The sequence below is a fragment of the Oncorhynchus mykiss genome, chromosome 10 (genome assembly GCF_013265735.2).
Source record: "Oncorhynchus mykiss isolate Arlee chromosome 10, USDA_OmykA_1.1, whole genome shotgun sequence".
In the NCBI taxonomy this organism is placed as follows: domain Eukaryota; kingdom Metazoa; phylum Chordata; class Actinopteri; order Salmoniformes; family Salmonidae; genus Oncorhynchus; species Oncorhynchus mykiss.
Genome location: NC_048574.1, coordinates 28,393,209 through 28,414,429, shown reverse-complemented (window position 1 = coordinate 28,414,429; position 21,221 = coordinate 28,393,209). Strand labels below are relative to the sequence as shown.

Sequence of the window (21,221 nt, the reverse complement as noted above, 5' to 3'; positions counted from 1 at the left end):
TTATATTTTAGTTCAGTATAGTTAGTCAAATTGCTACCTGGATTATCTGCAGTGACCCTTTTTGCACAACTTTGTTGACTCATCACATAAACAGTTGCAACAGTGTATCTATCCTGTTGCCTAGTCACTTTATTTGTAGTTATATGTAAATATCTACCTCAATTACCTCGTACCCCTGCGCATTGACTCGGTACTGGTACCCAATGTCTATAGCCAAGTTATCGTTACTCGTTATGTATGTCTTTATTTCTGCATTGTTGGTAAGGGCCCGTAAGTAAGCATTTCACAGAGTTTACACCTGTTGTTTACAAAGCATGTGACAAATAAAATGTGATTTGTTTATGCTTTAGCCAACTCCTCTGTCTATGAGGGATGAGGACCACATCCTTGGAAAGGTCTGCTACAACTGACACATAGGCAGGCAGGCACAGACGGCTGTATCCTATCCCTGAGTTAGCCTAACATCTGACTGTGTTAGTATCCAAAAGGAAAACAATTGTGTGGTGTCCTAAAGTCTTGCTCGGACACAGGCCCCCTGAACACACTCTCTTTCTGCTGCCATGGGGAACAGACAGATGGTTGATGTGCTGAAAAACAAAACACACCAAATAAGCACTTAAGGGCCAAAACACTTCATTTTGATGAAACATTCATTCTTCTGTGCTTTATTCTCCACATAATGAACAAAGACGAACATCAAAAGGAGAGGATAAAAGGCTAACTTTTTGTGAGTTCATTTGAAACACTCTTTTTAGAGGGAGGCAAGGTGCTCTGATCTTAAGTGGGTTCAAGGTGCAAGAGTTAACATGTAAATCTCACACTACCTCTTAACGCACTTAATAAAGCATTTAGTGTTTACTTTAGTCAATACTACCATGGTCAAGTGTGGAGGAAATACGTGCTGTTTGAGTGTCTCACTCCGAGACAAGGCGGCCAGACTTACAGAAAAAAGATTTATGACTCCCAAAGGGTTAACTTCTTGTTGTGCAGAAGAAAAAAAATACTATCCACATACCAGACCAGTGAAGCCTGGACCCATGGAGAGCTTTTTAAGTTGGAAAACAGAATCAGACCACCGATAGCAGCTGAATGACAGGAATTTCAGTACTCTACAAAAACGTGTCCAAAAATGCAGGTCAACCAGGCTCTCTGCATGCAATCCTGGTCACAGAAAGAAAGACAAAGTGTGACCCCAGTCCATGACATGGCTAAACAGACAATAACACATCTCTAGCCTGACCTGAACCCGTTACCTCTTCACTGAGCGGCGACCAGCACAACAAAGCAATGTTCTGGTGGCTTCTGGAATGTGTTAATTTCATCTTTTGTTTAACTAAATGTCAGGCTTGGCTAAAGCATTGAATACAGGAGCTGCTTCCATCAGAAACAAACCAGTGTGTTTGATATGTAAAAGTATGGAAGTATGTGTGTGCTTGTGGGATATTGAATGAATTCACAGGGATGGATGAACACTACAATAAAGCAAGACTAGGCTACTGAAAGCACATTTTATATGTTTAATAAGATTGGCTAGTCCCCCAAACACACATCCATTTTTCTGGAAGGTCTCAGTAAATGGTTTGTGATTCCTGACACATGTAGGCCTAGCAGTTACCATTACACTTTGTCAAATTATAGCTGAAGGTCGGCATTTTGACACATGCCCAAGTGCATGGCCCACTGAAGCTCATATCTAGTCAAGATCTCTGGGCTGTTAAATGATGGAATGTATCTGCACTGATCTGTTTAGCTCTGAAGCAAACTCAGCCCTTACTTCTTCTGTAGGCTAGCATAGAGTATCCTTCCTCCCCTTTAGGACTGTAGAATGCGTCGCCAGGCCTGTCATAGGACAGTGCTGGTGTTGTCTCCATCTAGTAGTCATTTTAGGAAACTGCGGGTCTCTATACATCATGCCTCGTGAAAGAGACTGACACATTTTCATACAGTAGGGGTGGTTCCCAGATAGTCCAGGACTAGGTTTAATCTAAAACACAAGATCAAAGGAAAATCTCCAAGAAACAGATTTTAGTACAGGATTAGACTTAATCGGTGTCTGAAATTGAAAAAACACCCCTCAAAGACATATACACTCATACAAAAATCTGCAACCCCCACCTGTTAACAGATACATATTTAATATAAATATACAGTGTTAAAACAAAAATGGTTGAAATTACCATATTATCAATTGTCAGAGTACAGGAGTCAAGATGTGCACTGGTCTTACTCTCACATACAGTGAAAAGAATACCAGAGACAGATGTCTGCCATGAGCAAGATGAGCTCAACTGATACACAGGTTTAAAGAGATATAACTACATGACATTAACTCTGTAGCAGTTGTTCAAGTAATAAATGGGGGGGGGGGGGGGGGGTATAAGAGACAGTAGATCGGAGTCAACTGGAAATCAATTCCATATGCTATTTATTTTTCTAAGAATAGTTTAAAAGACATTCTCTGGTACTTTGGCAACTAAGAAAGTATTTTGTAATCCTCCCGCTTTGGGATGGATGTGTCAATGTGTAGTTCATACATGCATAATTTATGAGCAGAATTACTGTTTTACCTCCGTTAGCAATGTGACAGCTAGCAATAGGCCTGCCCAGTGTTCTCCAATGAGGTTGCAGGGTGGGCCCAACAGCTCAGTGAGTGAGATTAATAGAGAGAGAGTGAGTGCGAGCAATGAAGTGTCGCACATATCTGCATATGTAACGTAGTACGCAATCTTCCAGGACTACTTTTGGCACATAAGTGCTACTTTCAGAACTACTGGCTGAAAAGTATAAAAAAGTAGCAGAGATTCGCTTTAAGTCCACCATAGTTGAATGAAGATAGACTCTTGTTCTCATTCCAGAAGTAGGTATACTGTGAACCAACTCTAATACAGTACCAGTCTGACCATGTGCAAAGCACTAAAGATACAAAATCAACTTAATATTAGTAGTTGCATTTTTGAATGTAAACATTTGATCTTAAACTCTAAATGATCAAAAATAACATCAAAAAGCTACACAAACAATAATTTAACTAAATACCTAAACCCTATTCAACTCAATGAGGAACTTATCACACCAAAATGATGTGTAGCTCAACTAGAACATTTTGCCCACTCACCCAATGTGGCCCTTTCACCATTTTGCCCGTTTTATACATAAAGAAATACATCAGGCTGCAATGAGGAGACACTCAACACTAACAGGATGAACCACAAATAGCTACAATTTTTGATCCAGATATATCAACAGGGATATATCTTTAAAATAATTTAGAAAAATCTATAAAGCACAACCGAAAACTTGTACTCTCTCTATTGAACGAGTTATGAAAGGCCTTTGGTTCTTGTAGTCAATAGAATTCCCCTGCTACTCTAAATCAGATCAGAGTACACCCCAGATCCATACACAACATACCAACTGTCTGACAGACTTACTGGGGTCAAACTCTGATCAAGGCACCAAGGACTAAAAACATCAAGTGGTGTCAGCATTGTTTCTCTAAACTAGACATAAACATTAAAATACCTCAAAATTGGCATCAGAGGAAATATTCATAAATGACTGCCTCATAAAAGAAAGAAAAAAAGGAACAAGTACAGTAGGTGTGCAAATCCTGTCAGTGTTAAAGACTTGCAAACAGGAAGTACATATAGGACTCAAACACTGTTTCATAGGGTGTATTCATTAGTGCACATTGTAGCAAAGCATTTCACAATGGAAAAATGGTTTGCAATGACAACTAGTTTCTATTGTACAAATTCAGATGGGTCCCTTCCCATTTGGCAATGAATACACCCCTGGCTGTTGTACTGTGTGAATGACTAGAAATCAGAGCACAACAGCTTTAAGGCACATCTTTTATCCAATCCTTTTCAGGAAATTGGTGGATTGTTGTAAAAACCTCTGCACTCTAATTTTTGTATAATAATGTTGGAAGCACGAAAGTTGTATGATGCATAGTACTATACAGAACAATATAATGGTGTCATCTAAAGGCAATGGCAGTGTTTCAAAGTCTGTGTGTGTCGTTACAGAGTTTATAGGATTCATCTTTGATTGTGTGTTTGAGAGTATCCTCCCATAAGGTAGAGTGGTGTAGTGATTGTTGGTGTTGGTCATGAGTATGTTATGTGCAGTTGAGGTTGTGTGCAGGTGTTCAGGCAGCTTGGCTGGGCCTGGGTTGGGGGTAGGATAGGACTGGGCAGCCCTTTGATAGATGCCTCAACATCACATTCCATCTCCTCATCATCCATTGGCACCTGCTGGCCCCCAGAGTCACTGGCAGAGTGGGCTAAGGAATCCTCAGTCCCCGTCATAATCTCTGATATGCCGCCGCCCATCTTTATGGTATTACACTGTTTTTCTATCCTCTCTAGTTTCCTCCCCTCCATCTCATCTTTCTCTGATTGCGTTTGTACACCATCCTCAATGATAACGGTATCAACCTCGTCAATCTTCTCTTCTTCCCTACCCATCTTTACAGTTTCTCCCTCTTCCACTGTCGCCTGCTTTGTCCTTACAGAGCAGTCTCCCTCAGGCTCCACCAAGCTTCTCTCCCTCAGGTCCTCTTCCACCTTCACCTGGATTGCTGGCTCAGAGTTAGAATTCCTGCCCTGGTTCTCCAGGGGGGTGTCTCCCCAGGCCTCCCCAGACTTGGTGAGGAAAAACTGGGTAGGTGTAGTAGAGGTGTCTGGGCTGATAGTGGTCTGCTGCGGCAGCTCCAGGAGGAAAGCCCTGGCCCTGCTGGGTGAGCTCAAGTCCTCAGCCTCATCACACGACTCCACTCTACGACTTTTAGCTAAGGGGAGTGTGGAGTCACCATTATCCTGATCCCCTGAAGACATCCTGTAGTCAGTTTCATCAAAGGCAGATCTTTTGGTGGTGGAGCACTTGCTGAGGTTGAGGGGCAGGGCCTGCTCTGGGGGAGGGGTGACAGACAGATGTGGCTTGCTACTCAGGTCCTTGGCTAAGACCTCCGACAGCCGCTTGGTGATAGAGTAGAGCTGGGCCGAGCCCAACCGCGTACGCATCAGCTGGCGCACCTGCAGGCTGCAGTCCAGATCCAGGGGGAGGACCCGGAGAGGGGGCAGGGGAGGCCTGCTGCTACGGACCTCCCTGGTGCTGCTGCTACCCCCCCTCTGGGCTTCCTCATCCAGCCTGCACCCCCAGCACTGGTGGTGGGACTGATGGTGAGACTCTGGGTGGGGCTGGTTCCCATTGAGAAGGGTGGTGTTTGGGTTCCCTGTCTTGGCCTGGAGGTAAAAGCTGGCGGGCTGGTGGGAGGCAGGGTTCTGGGGGGTTAGACCAGGGGTGTCCAGGCTAGTGAGGCCCAGTCGGCTCCTAAAGAGATCAAGGGTACAGAGGCCTTTAGTGGGGCTGAACCCTTCGAAGGACCCCCCTGTGTGGAGCCTGGGGAGAGCAGGCAAGAAAGTGGCAGGAGACAGAGTGGGTGATGGTGCTGGAGAATCCCCGTTCTCCATCTTTACCTCCCTTTCGGTTTTGGGCAGGAGGAAGGGGGAAGAGATGGGAGACAGGTCTGGGGTTAGTGGCAGGTTGGCCAGGTTTAGCCCCTGGAACACAGACAGGGACTCGAGAGAGGGGGCCTGGAGAGGGGGCTGGGCCCCGAGGTCCAGGCTAGGTTTAGCTGGGGGAGACAGGACCACTGGACTGGCCTTGGAGACTAGGAGTTTGACCTGGTTCTTTTTGCCTGGAGGTCTACCACGGCCTCTCTTCACTACCACCACACCGTCTGGAGAAATGGTCTAGTGAGAGAGATGCCATACATGAGGAATTCTCATTTTAGTCTCTATAACACCATAGAATACACTCATACATTAATTTACATTAGATTCAGATCAAAACAAGACATAACGAGTGATGAATTGCATATTAAATATCAAATGACTGACATGTACTGAGCAAGTCAAAAATGATGAACTGTATGTAGAGTGAGAGATTAGCAGACAGACTCACTGGAGGGGTAGGGGTTACAGTCTTCTCAAGGTTGGCCTCTGCTCCTCTCCCCTTCACCAGCGGTCTCCTCCCACTCATCGCCCTAACTCGGGTATGCCCAGAGAATGCTGGGAGTTTTGGTTCTGCACCACCTCCATTTCTGTGCTCCTCGTAAGGAAGAATCAGCCTGAGGAAAACACACAAAGCCAAAAGTTTCAGAATGAAAAACAAGTTTTGTAAGGAAACACCAAGGCCAAGAAGCCTCAACTGCTGGTGATTCCCATCAAGTACATTAACGGCATCATTCTAGAACTACAATCTTTTGACACATTTTATGAATAGTTTCAGCCCTGACTCAGTGTTTCTCACAGCTGAAGCACGGGTAAGAGTTGTGCACATGGTTACCTTTTGTCACAAGAAGAATATACATACTTTAGGTGGGGCACAATGTAAACTAGTCTGGCACCAGCAGTGTTCCTGCCTTACCTCTCATAGTGCCTCCTGGTGCAGGTGGCAGCACTGGTGCTGCCCGGGCATCCTCCCAGTTCATTATACACTTTCTTCCACAGACGCTGGGATGTCACCTACAGGAGAGATGGTAAAGAGTTTAAAAGCATTTTTTAGACAATTACATCTTTTTACAAATGGTTCTAAGTAATTTGCTCAGACATTGCGATCTATCCACTATTGTATAAGATATGTGGCTGATAAAGAACGAGGGCTTTCACTACTCACCCTCTCATGGCCCCCCAACTGTTTGACTATAGAGTACATGACAAACAAGTCAACTGTGGACACACACAGGTAAGAGTGTTAAAACATACCATAGGTCCTAAGAGCTGTGACTTTGACTGTCTGGATTACATCACTGACAGATAAACAGCTTGTTCAAATACATAACCACATGGTGGGAACATTTTATTTAGTTCCATAGGGAAAACACACTTTGTATTCAAAGTCTTTGGTATGGATATTAATGGTTGTTGATGAAGTCATCAGTGAGTGACTCACTCTTCTTGAAGCCGAGGTTGGGCACCTTGCTGATGGGTGAGCCGCAGCGCTCCATGTAGCAGTAGAGTTGATCCAGGAACATCTGCTCCTCAGGGTGGGGGAGACAGCCCTCCTCACGTTGCATCTCCACACTGCCCACCACATTTTCCTACAGGATACATAAAGTTTTCACCATACTACATGTGGTAATGCTGTACAGTCCCATTTCTTTTTTTAACAGTCCCATTTCAGTTGGTGTCCATTAACAAATTATGTGGAATTTTTATTTCTAAGAATAGTAACTACTTGGCATAAATAGTGTGTTGTGATGCATTTCCTAACAAAAAAACCTCAAGGTAATTACTAGGATATAAAGTGATTTTTAAGGGAATATGAGGTTAATAATAAGACATCTGAAAGTAACTGGATGAAGTTGGTCTGTAGCCATAGTAAAACTTTATAGAACAAAACTAATTGTACCGTTATTCTTTCTATCCAGGACTCTGATTGGTTGAGGGCTGGTGGCTCCACAGCTTTCTGGCCTTCTGGCCTTCCTCTTCTCTTGAGGGGTCGCCCCTTCAAGCTGAGGGAAGTGCATCCTGGGAACGGGACACACATTTCACCCGAATTCCAAATAAGAAGAGAAGCATGGGCCTCAAAAAAAGATTGTATATCCCATAACTTCAGCACATTATGTCCACAACATACAGTATGGCAAAGACTGTTCCACCAGCCAGCAACTCACCCAGCTGTGTCCAGACACTGGTATTGCTATCCAGGGTGGGGTGGTTGAAGGTGTCCCTGCAGTAGAGGACCTGGGTGTCGTGTTGGGCCACCCTGATCCCCCCCAGGGCCAGCAGATGGGGATCCTGCAGCCCCAACACCACCCCGTCCTGAATGCGTCTCTGGAGGGAGCGGAAGCGGCAGTACTGGGGGTAACTGAGCACCTTGACCCCCAGACGCTCACCCTTCTCTTCGATTGATGCTGGGGGTCCATTGGTAATGATGGGGGTATGTTTGTGATGACTGTTGGTCTCGCTGGACTTCTGGCTTCCTCCTTTCCATCCTGGAGGTTCAGGACAGGTCCACCTCACCAGATCCTCCACCCGCACCACTATCTTCTTCGAGACAGCCAACACCTCATCCTGAGGAACACACACACACTCTAATTGGTGCATTGGTGCATACCGTAAAAGAAAGGGCCACCAAACATTTTAAGAATCAAGGAAATACTTCACATGATATAAGTCAGAGTGCCAATAGCCTGTGGCACATGAGGAGCCATCAGACCTCGTACTCCTCCCAACACATTGTTATTAACATAGGACTGTAGCGAAATAGGAAACAACTTTGGAAAATCTGGGATTCATAACTCATTATTTACATCACAGCAACAACCACCTGAGAAAATAAATACATCTCATGAAACTAGTCTTTGCCATACTTGTGCATTATTAAAACTGAGAGTTAAAAAAAACAACTTGAATGAAAATACATTTAACAACACATGAATTGTCTAGGTTAATAACAAAATGTTTCACTTGAATGAGGGGAGAAGTGACACAACAATCTAAGGATTCCTGCTTAAAGTTATCGGTGGTTAAACAAGTCGGCTAAATGCCAGGCACACACAATCCATTATTACGTCAGCCCAAGCAACATATGATCTTGCACAATACAGTATGTCCTTTCATGAGTTATGCTGTGTATGACATACTTGTCTAGCAATGACAGATAAGGACTGTAATTTTGTGTGATTCTAAGTACTTCTACGTTGAACAGAGAAAATGACACCCACATTCAGTGTTTACAGTAATGTAGATTTGAATAGCAGTTGTGAAAATTATTGAAAATTCCTAAATGATATACATTCATTCTTCCAAAAAAAAGAAACCTTGTGAGGAAACACCAGACCCACACCCCTTGGTTGCCCCCAAATTATGTCTATAATATAGAGCTCAGTGGCCCCCCCCCCAACCTCTCCATGCTCTCTGGTCCTGCCCTTGGGAGTATCCTCAGGGAGGAAGTAGAGTCTGGAGCTGGCCAGTAGATGGCGTTGGGCCAGGTCCTCCCACAGTAAAGTCACCTGAAATAAGAAATACAGTTATTTAGCAGATAATTTTATCCAGAGCGACTTACAATTAATACGTGATCAGTACGTGACAAGAAGGAATGAAACTCAAAACTCTGGGTCTTGTTAAGGAGGTTTCAACGTTACAGACCGCTCAAAATCAGATAGAAATCGGTGAAGAACAAATTATTATGTATCCATCTGCAACGTTTTGCACATTTCACCACCCTGAATACACCCTGGTACGGAAGTATCATGCGCTAACTAACGGAGCTATGGGAAGTCGTACCTCAGCAATGCACACAGGTTCTTGGGGGCCACAGCGGACATAGTAGAACTCCCCCAGTTTCCAGACCAGTGCAGGGGCGCCAGCCAAGGCCTCACAGCTCACTGACTTATAGAAGGCAAAGGATCCACGCAGGCAGGAGGGAGCACCTAACCACTGTGAGCAATTTTCACAAAAAAAGAAAGAACGGTTAGAGTCATTTAACCATTCCTGTCTGTTCAATGTGACTAGGCATGTGATTTGAGTCAAACTTGGACCATAATGTACACTGAACAAAATATGAACGCAAAATGTAAAGTGTTGGTTTCATGAGCTAAAATAAAAAGATCCCTGAAATGTTTCATATGCACAAAAAGCTTATTTCGCTCAAATTTGTGCACACATTTTTTTTTATACACCTGTTAGTGAGCATTTCGGCTTTGAAAAAGATAATCCATCCACCGAACAGGGGTGGCATATCAAGAAGCATGATCATTACACAGGTGCACCTTGTGCTGGGGACAATTAAAGGCCACTAAATGTGCACTTGTGTCACACAACACAATGCAACAGATGTCTCATGTTGAGGGAGTGTGCAATTCAAATCAAATGTTATTTGTCACATGCGCCGAATACAACAGGTATTGTGAAATGCTTACTTACAAGCCCTTAATCAACAATGCAGTAAAAACTACAAAAAATAAGAATAAGAAATAAAAGTAACAAATAATTAAAGAGCAGCAGTAAAATAACAATAGTGAGGCTATATACAGGGGGCATGCTGACTGCAGGAATGTCCACCAGAGCTGTATGTTAATTTCTCTATTATAAGCTGCTTTCGTTTAACAGCAAAACCATGTGTACTGTCACCATTTATTTTCTGCATTTATACTGGGAGCAATAATCCTGTGACTATGTCTTGTACAGCCCAACTGACATCTACTATATAAATCCATTTAAACATAAATACTTAATTTTATTAGTACAACTAATTAGTGCCCCTCACAAATGTCTGTAACAGACAAGGAAAGCATCATTTAAATTTCAAAACAAACTTTTTTTTCAAGTTTGAATTAAATAGATGTTATTTATCCCATCAATGTGTACAATCTGACTATCAAACACAACTCCTTACACAGACACCCCTTCACATTACACAAATTATTAATTTGGCCATGAACATATACCTTCAGATTCTACCCAATGTTCTTGGCAAAGACCTGCATTGCTCCCCATTTATCAACATTAGTTAATATGTACAGCTCATTTGGAAAGTATTGAGACCCCTTCCCTTTACCCACATTTTGTTACGTTACAGCCTTATCCTCAAATTGATTAAATATATTTTTTAAAATCGTCATTAATCTACACACAATACCCCTAATGACAAAGCGAAAACCGGTTCAGAAATTTTTGCAAATTTACATTAAAAAAACAACAGAAATAGCTTATTTAGATAAGTATTCAGATCCTTTGCTATGAGACTCAAAATTGAGCTCAGGTGCATCCGGTTTCCATTGATTATCCCACCAGTGGTAAATTCAATTGATTGGACAGGATTTGGTAAGGTACACACCTGTCTATATAAAAGGTCCCACAGTTGACAGTGGATGCCAGAGCAAAATCGAAGGAATTGTCAGTAGAGCTCCGAGACACAATTGTGTCGAGGCACAGATTTGAGGAAGGGTACCACAACATTTCTACTCTATTGAAGGTCCCCAAGAACACAGTGGCCTCCATCATTCTTAAATGGAAGAAGTCTGGAACCACCAAGACTCTTCCTAGAGATGGCCACAAGGCCAAACTGAGCAATCAGGGGAGAATGGCCTTAGTCAGGAAGGTGACCAAGAACCTGATGGTCACTCTGACAGAGGGGAGAACCTTCTAGAAGGACAACCATATCCGCAATACTAAACCAATCAGGCATTTATGGTAGAGTGGCCAGACGGAAGCCACTCCTCAGTAAAAGGCACATGACACCCCGCTTGGTGTTTGCCAAAAGGCACCTGAAGGAGAAACAAGATTCTCTGGTCTGATGAAGCCAATACTGAACTCTTTGGCCTGAATGCCAAGCATCATGTCTGGAGGAAATCTGGTACCATCCCTACTGTGAAGCATGGTGGTGGCAGCATCATTCTGTGGGGATGTTTTTCAGTTGCAGGGACTGGGAGACTAGTCAGGATCGAGGGAAAGATGAATGGAGAAAAGCACAGAGAACCTTGATGAAAACCTGCTCCAGAGCGCTCAGGACCACAGACTGGGACGAAGGTTCACCTTCCAACAGGACATCGACCCTAAGCACACAGCCAAGACCACGCAGGAGTGGCTTCGGGACAAGTCTAAATGTCCTTGAGTGGCCCAGCCAGAGTCCGGACTTGAACCTGATCAAACATCTCTGGAGACCTGAAAATAGCTGTGCAGCGACACTCCCCATCCAACCTTACAGCGCTTGAGAGGATCTGCAAAGAAGAATGGGAAATCCCCAAATGAATGTGCCAGGTTTGCAGCATCATGCCCAAGAAGACTTGAGACTGTAATCGCTGCCAATTAAGGGGTATTGTGTGTATATTGACAATTATTTTTTTAAATCCCTTTTAGAATAAGGCTGTAAAGTAAAACATTGTGGAAAAAGTCAAGGGGTCTGAACACTTTACAAATGCACTTTACAAAAATAAATGCAACATGCAACAATTTCAATAATTTTACTGAGTTACAGTTCATATAAGGAAATCAGTCAAATGAAATAAATGAGGCCCTAATCTATGGATTTCTGGACAGGGATGTAGCCATGGGCTGGGGAGGGCACAGGCCCACCCACTTGGGAGCCAGGCCCACCCACTTGGGAGCCAGGCCCACCCACTAGGGAGCCAGGCCCTGCCAATCAGTATGAGTTTTTCCCCCAAGAAAGGGCTTTATTACAGACATGGAACTGAGGAGTATTTCTCAGCGGTCAGGGTGGCTGGTCTCAGACGATCCTGCAGGCTTAGAAGCCGGATGTGGAGGTCCTGTGCTGATGTGTTTAGATTTGGTCTGCGGTTGTGAGGCCGTTTGGAAGTACTGCCAAATTCTCTAAAACAACATTGGAGGAGGCCTATGGTAGAGAAATTAACATTAAATTCTCTGTTGGACATTCCTGCAGTCAGCATGCCAATTGCACACTCCCTCAAAACTTGAGACATCTGTGGCATTGTGTTATGTGACAAAATTGCACATTTTACAGTGGCCTTTTATTGTCCCCAGCACAAAGTGCACCTGTGTAATGATCATGCTGTTTAATCAGCTTAATCAGATGCCACATCTGTCAGGTGGATAAATTATATTGGCAAAGGAGAAATGCTCACAAACAGGGATGTAAACAAATTTGTGCAAAACATTTGAGAGAAATAAGCTTTTTGTGCTTATGGAAATTTTCTGGGACCTTTTATTTCAGCTCATGAAATATAGGACCAACAATTTACAAGTTGCATTTATATTTTTGTTCAGTATAGTTTGCACAGTCTATGTCTCTATGTGTGAGTGACCTCGCTGCAAGTGGCCATAAATTACAATGGCTAAATACAGTGCCCTTCTGCTCGCCACTCTAGCATCATGCCACTTTAGCATTACCATGCACCAAAACACATTCCAAAGTATTAATCTACTTAGTAGGCAACTCATAGATATCGGCCTCCATGCATATTATATAGTTTTTTTGGATGGGTATAAAATAAAAATTATACAATTTATCTATGCAAAAAAAAACATTTTTTGGTGATTCATCCAAAAACTATGAAGAAACTTGCTGTAATAATGTTTAATTTATATACAGTTTTTATTTATTTTTTTACTCTTAAGGCCTAATCTAAAAAAAAAAAATAATAGGTCGGTCCATTATCTTTGTTCAGGATCTTCTAAAATTAACACCCCTGTAGGCCTATTATAGGGCCCAGCCCAGATGCCTAAATGCGGAAACGTCTCAAATTCGCACCCCTGGTCCTCACCCCACCCCCTCTTGTGGGCAACCCCGTCCCCTACCTAGTGTAGCAGGAACAGAACACGTTGATCACTTGGCCAACTAGTGGTGAAAATTAAGTAAATTTGATTCTACAGTAAAGCCACAAAATATAAAAGACTGGGTTTTCAATTTTTAAAGTGGATTTTTAAATATAAACACTAACCAACTGATTTGATTACGTCAATGCTCGTGATGGCTTTAGAATGGCACTGCTGTTCCAGGAAGAGAGGAACTAAAATAAAATGTGCTCTATCTGCAAAATAACATTATGTGACCTTGGATATCATAATATACAAACGATCGTTTACACACTATTACAACATTCTAAGGGGTACAAAAGTACATTATTGGATTTATTTAGAACAGAGGAGGATCCGAGGGACATATAATATTAATGTAGAGAAAACTATGCTTGCTAGGCCTATAACTTAATAACCTATACCATCATTAATGATATAACTTTAATATTTCTGATATTAAATATCAAACCAATGTAGGTTTATTGTTATTGAAGTCTTTCAATTCGACAGAAACAAAATCATCCCGTGCATTTTTGTAGGCCTGGTATGATACAATCAAAAATAATCCTCTCAATTTCAAGTAAAAAGTACAGCGATTTCCATCACGAAAATCCTCATTCCATTTTGAGCAATACCAAATACACCCGAGACATAACGTCGGCGTTTTTTTTACTATCCATATGTTGGCTATTTGTTCGATAAATAAATTGTTCCACCTAGTTGCATCGATGTTATAATCTTTAATATCACGTCACTGTAAATGTAAGATATTTGTTTTCGAATTACTCAAAACACGGTTAAGTTACACCATTGATTTAGTTGAAAAACAAAATCTTAATATTGTCGAATCGTCAGATAAAAACGTTCTTTAATGTGGGGGTAGAAAACGTAGGTAGTCGACACGACACAAAATAAATTAATCATTAACAGGAAGAAAATATAGAAATATTGAAGTTGAATTACATTGCAAACGCTGGTAAATAAAATCGTAAAATCCTGTTAGCGAAATTTGGGGCTTTCAAATATCATAGCGAGCTATTTTCTCCACTGGAAAGTTGACTCATTCAGCTAAATTGCAATTGCAAAATACTTGTTAGCTTGATAGGACAATCAAGTCTACATTCTAAACAAAATTCCAGACTTGAAACCCGGCAAACTGATATCAAAATAAGACCAAAATTATCGGTTTATTCCCCATGTCAACATGTAAAAGTGGCATGTGTGCGCATAGAAAAACTACGATTTATTTCTTAACAATATAGTGTCGGTTTTACCTGTATTGCATTCTGCTCCATTGCAGCCCCACATTCCCTTATTCCCTCTCAAGTTACACAGCCGGGTACTCACCGGCACACAACAAATGCACAAGAAAAGGCCCCTCTTTTTTATGAAAATAGGACAGGATCTAGGTGTGGCCAAAACTGTTTGCGAGAGTAGCCTAAGTTATTGTTAATATGAAAGTGGATATTTTTAATGGGAGGACATTTTTCCATTCTGAAATCATTGTTGTTCATGCCTGTAATAGTCCTTATTTTATTTTTCTAACAGTGTAGCCTAATAGCAATCATTGAACTGGTCAGTCCGGGTCCTCGGGTATAACCATGGAGACAAACGCCTGGTGATCATTTTAAGTTATCGTGACTTGTATTTTACACTATACCACACTGGGAGAAAAGGTGAGCAAAGACAATCACGTGTTATGGCTGAAGAAGTGCAACAGAACTACTAGCCTACTGGGGGTGCAGGGAAATGTACAGTGCAACATTGTATCAATATCAAATGCTAGCCATCTTTATTTGCAGTAAGTTTTGATTAACATAACACGTGTTCAGAAAGGTGTCTGTTGTTTAAGAGTGACTGAATATTCTAAAGTTGTATAATTTTGCGGAAAACATTGATTTAATGACCTGATGTTCCTTTGTACAGTTTCTCCAACAGGGGGCGTGAGCATGTGTCTCTTTCCATTCTGTGGAACTTGGCTTGACCATGAAATTCATAGATTTTTACTTCAAGACTAATTGTATTACCAAGCTGCCATTCAAATATAGCTGCAGTGATGTCCAAGTATTAAATATTTGGTCTCTAAATATACTAGCAATACAGTGAGTTTACCCATTACAAGTTTTCATCCTAGTATAAAATAATGTAACATTTGTTATACATAATACATATTTCACACAGAAGTTTAAGAAAAAAAGGGAATTTCCTCACTGAAAGTTAACCATGTACAACAACAAAAAATAGCCTACTGTAAAAAAGTTAACCTCAATGAATTCATTCATTTCCATAGAGTAGGAGAAAGTGAGTGAGCTGTTTAGGATGTACCGTACAACAAAAGCATTTGAGGGGGGACATTTTTATGGTGCTGCATTTCAAGTAGTCTTTCCAGTATGCCTCCTCTGACCTAACATTAATTTCCATCTTCCTCATCCTCCTCTGCTGTCCTCTAACAGTCGGGGCGATATGGCCAGCTTCTGTGCCACCGCCATTACCATGGCAGTGCTCTTTTCCACTGCCATCCTCCGAGACGAGGAAAGTGATGTCACACTTAGGGACCAGGATTCTTACGGTCTCCTGGAGCTGCTTACTGAAGCTGAAGGGAAGAGAAACAGGGGGATAACAATGTTGAGAGAGACAGGGAGATAGCCATACTTTGATTTGACTACCTGCACACCTGATACTGACATTGGTCCTCCTGACAGTGCAAAGGGGTGAATGAGAGATACAATCTCCATGGACAATTGGAAAATAACTATTCTATGAAATAATATTCCATCATGTGAAATTCCTGCATTTAGACAAACAGAGTGGAAAGGCAGGGATAAGGTTGAGGGAGGGGTGTAAATTAACTTTAGGATAGTGGTTAGACCGACATATTACTGAGATTCAGTGACTTGTGAATACGCTGAGGAAACAAAGGCAGGAAATCCACATTGTTATTATGGCAGCACAAGAGGATATTCTCCATTCAATCAAGTGACAAGAATATAAAAAGCAGGATTTATCTGTAACTTTCCACTTAAACTGAAATAACCCTGTGGACCATTTCTATCTGAGGTGAACATATTTTTACGATATATCGTATCGACATTATCACAATATATTTTGCGCTAGTTGTCTGTACCTGCACCAAAATTCCAGTATTTTTCCTTCATAACTAGTTCTTCAACCTTCTTTTTAATAAGGGAGCTCATTTGTTTTCAGCACTAACAATATTTCTATGACTGATCAAAACTAATTTTCTCTTGTCCCTTTGCAGCAGACATATGGTGAGCAATGTTTAGAACGTTAAATTGCCAAAAAATCCCAGTATCGAATTGCAATACATCATATCGGCACCTAAGTATTGTGATAATATCGTATCATGATGTCCCTGGCAATTCCCAGCCCTTCCATTTCTAGTCAATTTTATAATATATGGTTGTAAAGACAGTTGCGCTCATTTCTCTCAATCTTACCCAGTAGTAGCTTCTGTATTATGTAGCACATTGATTTTTTTTTTTAAACTGCTATATTTAGGATCTGTGTAACTAGAGATGACACATAAGAGCATGGTGTGTCAGTCACTTACTCCTCTACCTCCAGAGATGAATCTGGTCTCAACGCTGTCCTGGACAAAGTCACAAAACAACAGAGTTAAGTACACAGATAAATTGACCAGGGTGAATGAGGTTTGGCCTGTATTCGGCAAATGAAAGTCAAGAGAGTCAAACATAGAAGTTATGTATTTTTATGTACTTCAGCTATGTACTTTTGACTGCTCATTAATTTGGCGTAGAAACACATACGCATGCACGCCTGGGTTGAGTAAATCTCGATCCACCATCAGGTCAACACGCCCCAACCCTTGTCGGTCACCTTTCGGTTACTGACCCAATGCTCCTACCTGCAGGCTACCTGCAAATACATACATCCTCCCCGCCCACTCTCTTCACGTTATTTATCTAATCCACGTAACATGCGTTTGTCCCCGTCCCTGGGGAGGCAGAGAATCTTACACAGAAATGAATGCAACATATTGCATGCACACACACAAAAACGCAAACAAAACCCCTTTGCTATCATCTCCAGCAGAGGGAGCCATTGCATTGTGGAAGTGCTAGAAATGGCACTAAACTACATGATATGTTTCAAGATAGGACTCCATGGTTATCCTTGACATCCCTAACATTGTGGCAAGCAATTTGTAATAACATGATAATATGACTTATATATGGTTACTACAGTCCCCCTCTCCTTCACTTTCTAGGCTAAATGGGGCATCTTTTGCCTTTATTTGTGTTCTTTCCTCTAATGCTATATTTGCAGTAGTGTGGCTGCAGTACAGATAGGTACTACCTACCAATGATCATGTCAATCTCACAGCTCTGGTCCCTGTATCCACAACTCATCATGGTACCCACAGTGTCATTCACCATTGCAACTGAACCAATGTCATAGTTCAAGGGGGGGGGGGGGGGGAGAAAGACAGAAAGAAATATACTGGTATAACAACTTATTTTATAGGCTCTACTAATGTAGTAATAACATTCCAAATGCATATCCCATCAAAATAACTGTTTATTAGAAAGTGGTGGTAGTTGGATGATAAGAGGCCTACAGACTCACCTCTCTGCTGTGGATGGCTTCTCTCAGTAGCCTGACCACGTCCACTCCTGAACAGTTAAAGAAAGCCTTTGGTCCAACGGATCAGGATACTCTGGAAGTCGAGGTCAGACAATGAGTGAGATTTGACCATCACTTACTATTAGCCCTTGACTTTTTCTGACAACGTTGTCAAATAGACTGTCCAAACAAGTGTAAAGACAATTAAATGTTCAAATGAATTAGTCCAATGTTGAGAAGTAACCTGGGCTTGGTATTTTCTACTAATATCAGTCCTGGCTGCATGAATGGATCCTTTGTGGATTCATGTGTGTGTGCATGTGTTTGTGTGTGTTGGCTGACTGACGAACCTTGTCGATGTCTTTCTGCTCGAAGGAGAAGTTACAGCCCAGAGGTAGCGTCTGATCCTTCAGCTCCAGGAACTCAGCCAGGCAGGCCGCAATGTGGTAAAACCACTGGACAGGGAAAGACATCACAATGAGTCAACATTTTACAACGGTGTGCGAAAATCCAAGAGACAGGTCTGAAAGGGGATTCATACCTATGCAGGCTGGGGAATCGTATACGTTTTCTCTAGAAACTGAGCATGGCTTTCAGCCATCAAAACCTGGCAAAGTCACAGCCCTCATGAGTCACCAAGATGTATTACCTTGAGTATGTCTATGTTCAATTATCTGACTTGTGTTTTCCTGATCAGTCACATGAGTAGTTTAAAAAGGGCTTTGTGGCTGACAGACGGTTTTCCAGTCAATGTAGATTGACTTAAAATGAACCATTGAAAGTCCATGCTTACAAAGTAAGACATTGTAACAACACAGGGATTTACAGGCACCGTTTCTACCTGGGATTAAAAAATAACCACCCCATGGGAGGGGTGGGATGAGCTGTAAAAACATGTACATCCCAAACATACAATGAAAGACTACTCTTGTGAACTCAGTACCACACACACCTGCCCTTGCTTGGAAGTGTACATCGCCAGACTGCTAAGAAGCTTAGCATCCAGGCCAAGGTGGCGAGACACGGTAGTGATGACACCATAGGCCTTGTTGATCTCTGCACCAGACAGGATGCTCTTGCCAGCATACTTGGGGTCTAACATGGGCTTCAGGCAGAAGTCTTCACGCTTTTTGATGTATTTCAGAACAGACAGGATGGTATTGTCTCCCTCAATCTGTGCAATGGCTACTGCTATAGGTTTCAGGAGTTTCAGGCTGCTTACCACTCTCCCAAAATACATCATCCAGGAGGATCCTCTTGATGGGGCTGTCCATATCGGCAGACTGTGATATGGACATTTCTTTTAGAGACTCCTTCCCCTACAGGAGACTGTCAAACATGTCAACACCACCCCAACGGGTGTTGCTGGGCAGCTTCAATGTGGTGCTCTTATTCTTCTCACTTTGCTTGGTGAGGTAGATTGCTGCTATAACTTGATGACCCTTCACATACCTAACCATTTCCTTGGCTCTCTTGTAGAGTGTATCCATTGTTTTCAGTGCCATGATGTCCTTGAGGAGCAGATTCAATGCATGAGCAGCACAGCCAATGGGTGTGATGTGAGCAAGCAGCCTTAATGTTCGCAGCATTGTCTGTCACCAGTGCAAATACCTTCTGTGGTCCAAGGTCATTGATGACTGCCTTCAGCTCATCTGCAATGTAGAGACCAGTGTGTCTGTTGTCCCTTGTGCCTGTGCTCTTGTAGAATACTGGTTGTGGGGTGGAGATGATGTAGTTAATTATTCCTTGCCTGCGAACATTCAACCACCCATCAGAGATGATTGTAATACAGTCTGCTTTCTCTATGATTTACTTGATCTTCACTTGAACTCTGCATCCTGCAAATTAGTACAGTAATTTCTGGACTATTAAGCGCACCTGAATATAAACCGCACCCACTGAACTTAAAAAAAATATGTATTTTGTACATAAATAAGCCGCACATGTCTATAAGCCGCAGGTGCCTACCGGTACATTGAAACAAATGAACTTTACACAGCCTTTAAACGAAACACGGCTTGTAACAAAAAATAAATAGGCTTTTAAACGAAACACGGCTTGTAACAAAAAAATTAAAAATAGCAGTAAACAGTAGCCTACCAAGAAAGTCATTGGTCACTATCTTCCTCCTCCTGTGCACTGAAACCACTGAAGTAATCTCCTTCGGTGTCGGAGTTGAATAGCCTCAGAATTGCTTCATTCGATGTTGGATCGCTGCCCTCTTCAACACGCAGCAGTCCAACCTTTCGAAACCCGTTGATGATAGTGGATTTTTTGACAATGCTCCACGCTGTCAGCAGCTCTATTTCCTTTTCCAACAGCCAGATCGATCGCCTTCAACTTGAAAGCTGCATCATATGCATTTCTCCGTGTCTTTGCCATGATGAGGGTGACAAAATGACTACCGTAATCAGAATGATGGGAAGTTTGAGCACGCTCGATTTACGTCACATTATGTGACGGTGCTCAGTTTTTTGGCGGCATGAATCTTGTGAAAGCGGGAAAAATCCATAAATTAGCCGCGTCATTGTATAAACCGCGAGGTTCAAAGCGTGGGAAAAAAGTAGCAGCTTATAGTCTGGAAATTACGGTAGATAAAGCATGTCTGGTTGGAGGAGTGTGTGCTGGGCGAAGAACATTCAGCGACTTCTTCCAATACACATTGCCTGTGAACATCAGCGGTGAACCAGCTGCATACACAGCTCAAGCAAGACATTTATCAGTATTTCTCTGACTACGTTCCTCCACTGTCAAAAAAAACTCTGATTCCAGAAGGACCATGAGCTGTTGCTATCGATAAGGTGTCTGATTCATCATTTTCACCTCGAATAGATGTAGAGGGACTTTTGTCAGAGGTAGCTTGTTGTGAGCGCTGAGGGAACTTTATGCACTTGGCCAGATGATTGTGCATCTTTGTTGCATTCTTCACATATGATTTGGCACAGTATTTGCAAATGTACACAGCTTTTCCTTCTACATTAGCTGCAGTAAAATGTCTCCACGCATCAGATAGTACCCGTGGCATTTTCCTGTAAAGATTAGAAAAAAAATAGTAAAAAAACAAAACAAATACAATTCCATGTACAGATAAATAGTTAAGCAGTTAGATTAAACAACTTCTTTGTAAGATAAATGTTTTAAAATGAAACATGTATGGAAACAGGTAAATTAACACTTCACAGTTAGCAAGCTCAAGCAAGCTAAAACCCACATGGTAGCAAAAACTAACAGGCAGAAATTGTTAACAAGTTAGAAATGATTTAAACACATTTTGCTGCAGGCTACTATTTACTAGTTAACAAAAAATATTTATGTCATAAAATATAT

At 41.9% G+C, this 21,221-nt stretch overlaps 1 protein-coding gene across 5 annotated transcripts; it reads right to left on the bottom strand.

The window, feature by feature from the left end:
- Window positions 1-1,507: 1,507 nt before the first annotated feature.
- LOC110533603 (AT-rich interactive domain-containing protein 5B) lies at window positions 1,508-20,235 on the bottom strand. Of its 5 annotated transcripts, none has more exons than XM_021617979.2 (13): window positions 19,995-20,235; window positions 18,245-18,349; window positions 17,898-17,988; window positions 14,564-17,712; window positions 9,300-9,452; window positions 8,918-9,025; window positions 7,685-8,084; window positions 7,420-7,538; window positions 6,961-7,108; window positions 6,685-6,737; window positions 6,436-6,533; window positions 5,971-6,136; window positions 1,508-5,759 (listed from the first exon to the last, which is right to left on the bottom strand). In XM_021617979.2, exons 4-13 carry the CDS (start codon window positions 14,582-14,584, stop codon window positions 4,113-4,115), a joined length of 2,913 nt encoding a protein of 970 aa, XP_021473654.2. In that variant the 5' UTR covers window positions 14,585-17,712; window positions 17,898-17,988; window positions 18,245-18,349; window positions 19,995-20,235; the 3' UTR covers window positions 1,508-4,112. The 5 variants fall into 5 exon arrangements, with proteins under 5 accessions (XP_021473654.2, XP_036845908.1, XP_021473653.2 ...); XM_036990013.1 differs by lacking the exon at window positions 19,995-20,235 and adding an exon at window positions 19,506-19,524; XM_021617978.2 differs by lacking the exon at window positions 19,995-20,235 and adding an exon at window positions 18,847-19,000.
- Window positions 20,236-21,221: the final 986 nt, after the last annotated feature.

Bases quoted from the DNA above. Each gene is read 5' to 3' on its own strand.
- LOC110533603 (XM_021617979.2), bottom strand. From the start codon at position 14,584: ATGGAGCAGAATGCAATACAG. The intron at 8,085-8,917 runs GTTGGGGGGGGG...TGTGTTCCTCAG, and splicing joins GGACCAGAGAGCATGGAGAG to GATGAGGTGTTGGCTGTCTC. The intron at 6,738-6,960 runs GTGAGTCACTCA...GTGTGTCCACAG, and splicing joins CAACCTCGGCTTCAAGAAGA to TTGACTTGTTTGTCATGTAC.